Genomic DNA, 7,513 nt, shown 5'->3' with positions numbered 1-7,513 from the left:
ACTTGATAACCTCATGTTATGAGTGACATATTAAAGTCTCCTTAATTATTGAGGAGACTAATATGAATGACAATGTCTTTTAAACATTTAATTCAAGGTATTTTGTGGACAAAAAATGTCACATATCAGTCAATATAAGCCAGATGACTTTGGTGCAGCCCCTGTCCCTTCTTCCCTGTAGCAAGTAATTTTTACAGTAGTTCTCTCCTCATTACTCCAAATTACCCAGTGCCTCCCCCAGTTGTTTTTTGTCCTCAAATCTCAAATGCTTTAAAGGCTTTTGCATAGTGAGCGCCAATGAAATTTACCACAATACAGTTATTTGTGATTGTCTTTCTCCAAAGAGAGAACATAAGTGTGTTAATAAAAGGTATGGTCTCTAAAGGTTGCAAAAAGTGTAAAGGAGACTTACAGCACTTTAGGAAAGAAAAAGACCACAAAATGCTTTGTTACAAAGCAGGCTGTGTTTTTCTATCTAGTAGTTTAGGTTTAGCAACAAAGTCCTTATAAGATGTGAATTTGGGCTTTGGGGAGAAGTGGTTTCTAATGCTGAGAATAATATATGTACATAGGTATAACTCCTAACCTTTCTGTTTATTTTTAATACATATGCACAGAACACAGAGATAGTTTAGGTATTTAGCTCATTTGTTCTATATTTTAATCTTGACTTGAAAGAAGGAATAAGTAAAAATTGTGTTCAGACATTTTTCTAGTGGCATTCATGCAAAATTACCGTGAGAGATCTTATGATCCTGAGACTCACACATGCAGTTGAACCTAATTCTTAATATATCCTGTAGATGATGGAGCAGTCCTTATTGTTCTTCTGTGCTCAGAAAGGAACTTGGAAAGTGGGTCCAATTGTATCATCACAAGTCTATAAGCTACTTAATAAAGTCTAATGAGTGTCCTTTAAATAAAAAAGTATAAGGAATTGTTTTTCAGTTTATCAAAAATAGAAAGTGGAGATTGGAAAATTAAATATTTCCTGTCACTGTACCAAAAAGAAAGAAAAAAGTATAAGGAGTATTTTGAGGTTGTCCAGACTCAAGTTCCCAAACCCAACAGATCATCAGAAATAGACTTCCTGGGCCCCAAGCGCCTTGGTTTCCAAATCAAAGACGGGGAAAAGTCTGCTTTCAATACTAACTAGCTTTGTAACTCCAAGCAAGTTACTTGCCCCAATTTATTCATGTAAATGGAGCTGACAGTAGTCCCTGTAGGCTAGAATGATTAGTAATAAGGGCAAACACTAAAATGCAGTGGTTCAGCACATAAATGTGCAAATGGCATTAATTCATCTGAATTCATAGTCTAAGCCATAATTTCTTTTGCTACATTTGGAATCCATACATGACTGTCCCAGTCTCAGCTGAAGCACCATCACTTACATCATGTCAGAGTGCAGAATCTGAATTCTTAATGCATATTTACGGATTGCCATTCGATTCTTTTGTTAAAATTATGACAATGTGATTTTTAAAAAATCTAACTTCATTGTGATTCAGAGAAAATAAAATTATATAAAGAAAATTATGCATGAGTGTTTCCAAAGGTTCATAAAGCTTTCCCAGCAAGTAATTCAGCTCCTTTACAATCGTCGACTATAAATTTAGTGTTGCTTTACAAGTTTCCCAAGCCCAACCTCCCGTATCTCTTTAGGTCTACAGCATACCTCTTTTTTGTTAATTAACATTGCGATATAACTAAAAACGTTTAATAGCTTTTATTAGAGTGCAGTATTCTACTTGTGGTGATTTATTGATGTAATTTTAGGAACTTTTTTTGGCGGGGTGGGGGGGGGCATTGTTTTTTCTCTGTTAACTGTTGACCTCTTCCTAGGTGCTCTGATGCCGAAGTACTATGAGCTTTCAAAACTTCTGGAGAGACTACAAAGTCCTGGTTGTTATGGTACCTTTAGTTGGACTCATACATTTGGGGTGGCACAGAATCAAAAGCAGCCCTGTTTTCCAAATACCTAATAAGGACAACGTTCCCAAGCCAGATAGTCTGGTGCTTGCAAGTCCTCAGAAGGACCACATCCAAGGGAAATAGCAGCTTTACATTCTTCAGGTAAGTTTGGTTTAATCTGGTCGGCCATATGATATGTTCCAACAATGGGAAACATAATCTTTAAAAAAGTATAGAGCTCTGACACACACACACAAAGCCTAAGTTAATAAGTTACCTGTTAATTTTATTATCCACTGGCAAAATATTATTCTGCAGTTGCTTCTAGAAAAGTTTCTTCTACAGAGACCTTGACACTTGCCTGGCAGACTCATTTGGGTGAAAAGAGAAAGGGCAATCAGTCCATTTCTTGTCCTGTCAACAAGAAACTCACCAGGATCATCAGTGTGTCCAAAGGAGCAGTTGTCTCCTTGCCATAAATCCATTCCAGAGCATGTAAATCTGTGACTTGCAAAAGATTCTTTTCTTTATTATTATTCTGTTTTTCCCAAGACAAAACTAATCGTATTCATTCCTTAGTTTCTAATGTGTTAGCTTTAAAATAATTTGTTACTTTTGAGAGTCACTAACACTTTCAATGATTTCTTTCTTTCTCATTTTATAGATAGTAGGCATAAGATGTGGTTACTGGTCTCAATACCTCAAGACTGTTACAGGAGCTAACTTCATTCTCCTGAAATTCTGCAGTGCATGTCACCATTATATATTGAAAAAACTTCTTACTAGAGAAATCATTTTATTAATAACAGATTCTGTTGTGATTCATGGTTTATATGTGTGTTGTAATGTGCAAATTAACGTGTGGAGGTCATTTCAAAAGGTAGCATTTAAACATATTTCACAAATTTTGCTAAATCTAAAATAACTATTGATATGATATTTAAGTACCTTGGCTATTCCTAGCATAAGATGAACAGAGATTTTTTTCCTCTTCATGCCATAAAAAATGACTATAGCTTTATCATGGCAGGGAGATAGCTGGCCATCATTGCCTTTATTTGGGCCCAGGTGCCATGGTTACAGCCTTTTAAGTAAATTGAGAGGAGTGGCAAACAAATTCACACTCCACATAGCATTCTCTCGTTCTATTCACCTCTTCTTTGCACATTTTCAAATCACCTTTTTGGCCTGTGTCATCCAGTGTCATAATCTACTTTAAATAGTACTGTTGTCTTGGTAGTTCAGTTTGTTTTATTTATGTTATATACTTTCCAAGTGACTGGCATGGCTAGCATATTCCTGAAAATTACTAATTGGCTGAACCTTCACCTTCAGAGCACCAAACCTCAACAAATAGGTCCATGGCCTGAGATTTTTATTATTAAAGTGTCTGGATTTTATGCCTTGAGGCACACTATTTACAGCTTTATTAAGGAAACTAGTTCAAGTGCATTTGGCATATAATAACATTTTATAGTGTTTAGACTCTTTGAGATCGAATGGTAAATCATTCTATTTTTCTCTTTGTCACCCAGCACATTTTCTAGTTTTTGTATTGTCATTAACCAGAGTTTTGGGGAGGATTAGTTGTAGAACATCAAAACTGAAAATCATTGATTGATAGGGTAAAACTACAGAAAATTAGCTCTGACATTAGCAGATACTTAAAACATGGTTTGTTCTTTGATACAATGTGTTGTACAGACTTCTGCAGCTAGTCACAGACTGTATGAAACAGAGTCTCTGTGGTAGGAATTCTAAGGTTTCCAAGCAAATCAAAGTTATTAAAAAAAGTAATAGTAGATCTGATGTACTAGATTAAAAACATTTGGCACTTTTTTTAAGACTCAGAAACCAAATTCTATGCGTTTGATAATGTAGCATTTCTCTGCTAGAAGCAATCATCTTCAAATTACTGTAAGCTTTCTAGCAGTGTTGTTGTGCCTTCTAAAATCGTTGCAGTATCAGCACTTTTTCTCAGAGGGATTCATTGAAGAATAAAGGCATGAATGTTTAAGTTGATATACATTTCTCATTTTCTGGAGGCTTGTGCTGGTTGGTATTTTCTTTTTCTAAAGAAAGAACAGAGCATTAAAATAAATTATTAAACTGCAGTCTATAAAATGTTTTGGAATTACTTCTCTAAAATGTTACATTTTTATTTCTTATAGAAAGAAGCAGTTTTGAATCTGAGCTTGATATTGAAAGAAGAAATGAAAAACACAAATTGGATTAGAAAGAACTGGCTTCTTGTAACTGGGGTTTCTTTCATAGGTGTCCACCTTGTAACATACTTTATCCAGAGGGCTGCAAAATGGTCTGTAAAATCTCAGTCTGGAGGCAAACAAAAAAGTATTGAAGAATGAAGTAAAATAAATATTTGGAATTACTAATATGTCATTAAATCATTACATACTGATTAGTTTCGTAAGCATGGAACTATTTAATTTTATAGCCATAATACTGCATATTCAGGCTTTCATTCCTGAAGAATACTTTTTTGAAGTATTAAAACCCATGACTACACAATAAATAGAAAACTATGGTTAACAAAATAAAAGCTGTCTTCACAAATTACCACCTGAAATAAGATGTCTCGTTTAGAAGCTAAAAAGCCATCGTTGTGTAAAAGTGAGCCACTGACAAGTGAGAGAGTCAGGGCCACACTTTCTGTCTTGAAAGGAATCGTAACATCGTGCTATGGCCCTTCAGGTAGGCTGAAACAGCTGCACAATGGCCTTGGAGGCTCTGTGTGTACAACCTCACAATCGTCAGCCCTGCTTGCTAACCTTTCTGTCACCCACCCCATTTTAAAGATCCTGACAACTTCCGTGCAGAATCATGTGTCGTGCTTCAGTGATTGTGGCTTAGTCACAGCCATTCTTTGCTGCAACCTGATTGAAAATGTTCAGAGAACAGGCTTGACACCCAGCACTGTCATTAAATTAAATAAGCATCTTTTGAGCCTCTGCACCACTTACCTCAGGTCCGAGGACTGTGGTTGTCGAATCCCAGTCGACTTTGATAATACTCAGATCCTCCTCTGTCTGGTACGCAGTGTATTAACAAGTAAACCCGCCTGTATGCTCACCAGAAAGGAAACAGACCATGTCAGTACTCTGATTCTGAAAGCCTTTTTGCTCACAATTCCAGAAAACACTGAAGACCACATCATTTTAGGAAAGAGTATAATCGTACCTTTAAAGGATCAAAGAGTTATAGATTCTACTGTATTACCTGGAATACTTATTCAGATGTCAGAAGTTCAGTTGATGAAGATACTACCTATCAAAAAATCAGATTCCCTCAAGGTGGCGCTCTTTCATGCATCTTTATCTGGAGACCTTTCTGATGCTGGAGAAGGAACTGTGGTGGTCAATTATGGGGTTTCCCTTGAAAATGCAGTCCTGGACCAGTTGCTTAACCTAGGAAGGCAGCTAGTTAGTGATCACGTAGATCTTGTCATGTGCCAAAAAGTTATACATCCATCTTTGAAACACTTTCTCAGTATGCATCGTGTTATTGCCATAGACAGAATTGGAGTGGCTCTGATGGAACCCCTGAGTAAAGTGACAGGTAAAAACACTCAGCTTTTGCCCCTAATAGTTAATAAGTCACACTGGATTTTTTTTTTGAGCAGATATTCTTGGTGTGTGTCACTGTTAACATCTTGAAAAATTTTAGAAGCTGCCAACCTCACAGCATATTTGAGTATCGTTTCTGGCAGTGAAGGTTGTTTCTAAAAAAGGAAGCTATATTGTTGACTTATTAAAAATTGAGTGATTATGGCCATTTCTTAATTTTTCAGCTCCCAAATGTACTACAGTCTACCGTAGTCTAAAACTTAACCCTCAACTATCATACAAATTATTGAGAAGACTAACATAATCATAAGGTCTTTCATACTTTACACAAAAGTCCAGTTTTACTAAGCTCTTAAATCACATTATAATTCAGAAGGTAATTTTTCAGCTAAAATATCTTCACTTTTATATAACTCCAGCAAATAGCTGTACATCTGCCTAAGTAGTGGTTCCTAATTAAGGCCGTGTGTGTGTGTGCGTGCGTACGTGCTTGCGGTAGCTTTAAATATCCCAAGTATTTCCAGCTGAGCTCCCTGAGAACCAAAATCATCTTTTATTTCTGATCCTTACATCAGGCTTAGTACATAGTAGGTGTTCTAAAGTATATGTTGAATTGACTATAATATAGTAACACGCAGAATTATAATAGCAAAAAATTCACTGCATTTCACAAACTCAGCAAATTAGGAGCAAATGCGAGGTCAGTATTTACGAATTAGAGCCAAGGAAAATGACAAGCTAAAGAGTCCCTGATTTGAGCCACTTTTCAATATCCTTTTAACCACTGACAATGTCAGAAAGACAATCATCTCATTCTAATAGATTGTAATTTTTAAGTTATTAGATATAAACCATCGTTAAAGTTCACAAATTTTATAAATCATCAAAAAGTGCTATGTATGTCAAGTATTGAATGTACAATATCTGGTTTCCTGCCCTACCTTTGTAAGACTCTCAAATGATTGTCAAAAAGGAAATTATTAAATATTGGAAATAGTCCTTTGGGACTCATTGTCGATAAGGGTCAGACTCGTATCTTTAAATACTGACTGGCATTTCATGAATCGGGTAATTTCCAGTTGCGAATATTGGGTATTACAGATTAGTCAGTATGAAGCATTTTCCCATAGAAACATTATAAGTGGGTTTCCACACCAGTCCACAATTATTATTTATCCTATATGCAATTAGAACATAGTATTAATAGCCAAGAATCCTTATAATGAGGTGTTCTGTTTGCTTCTTGGAGACACACACACACACCCACCCCCACCCCCAGCCCCGGCCCATGGCTTGGATAAACTAAGAATAGGTGAAGGATGTTTTGTGCCTAATTCATCTTGTGGGGTATATCCAGGTTAACATAACCTCCTTTCTCCCCTTCAAACAATATTCCTCTTTATTGATGATCTCAGTTAAATAGTGGAGATATTGTGTATGGGTGATGTGTGTGTGAAGCTTGTCAGGCCTTACAGAGCATTTTTAAGATTTAGTTTATTTGTGAAGTAGACATTATGATTCCCATTTAACTCTCATGGGGGAAGCCCACACAGAAAAGTTAAATGACATGAGTGACTTGCTCTACATGCTGTGGCTGATAAGCAATAAAACCAGATCCCCTCACTACAAATTCTCTGTTGGATCCACCATGTGAAATTATACAAAATGTAGGCTTTTTTCCCCTTAAATTTTAGATCGCTCAAGTATTCCTATTCTTTGAGGCTTACAAAGTAAAGGAGAAAGGCTATTCAAAGAAGTAAAATTCTCAGTGATTATTTTTCTGGGTTTTATAAATTTTTTGAGCTGGAAGTATTTATAGACATTATTGTTTTAACCCCATTGGTCTGAAAGAGGAAACTGACCCAAAGACATGCACCACTCAGATATAGTTTTAATGTTAAGACTTTCAACTAGCATTGTTATTTCTTATAGAATTTTAGTATAGTTTCTTTTCTACATAACCTCCAGTACATTTTAGAGATTTTGGAAACCTAGTTATCCTAACTTCTCCTTTA

At 35.9% G+C, this 7,513-nt stretch overlaps 1 protein-coding gene across 1 annotated transcript in view; it reads left to right on the top strand.

The window, feature by feature from the left end:
- Nucleotides 1-7,513, top strand: part of MKKS (McKusick-Kaufman syndrome) — a 25,456-nt gene that overhangs the window by 9,732 nt on the left and 8,211 nt on the right. The window contains 2 exon segments of the mRNA XM_023536744.1: nt 1,846-2,076; nt 4,086-5,575. Of these exon segments, the coding sequence (XP_023392512.1) occupies nt 4,506-5,575 (1,070 nt within the window). The 5' untranslated portion in view covers nt 1,846-2,076; nt 4,086-4,505.

Source organism: Pteropus vampyrus, unplaced genomic scaffold, assembly GCF_000151845.1.
Source record: "Pteropus vampyrus isolate Shadow unplaced genomic scaffold, Pvam_2.0 Scaffold7, whole genome shotgun sequence".
Taxonomy (NCBI): domain Eukaryota; kingdom Metazoa; phylum Chordata; class Mammalia; order Chiroptera; family Pteropodidae; genus Pteropus; species Pteropus vampyrus.
The sequence above is the reverse complement of the archived record's forward strand: the minus strand, read 5'-3'. Positions and strand labels throughout refer to the sequence as shown.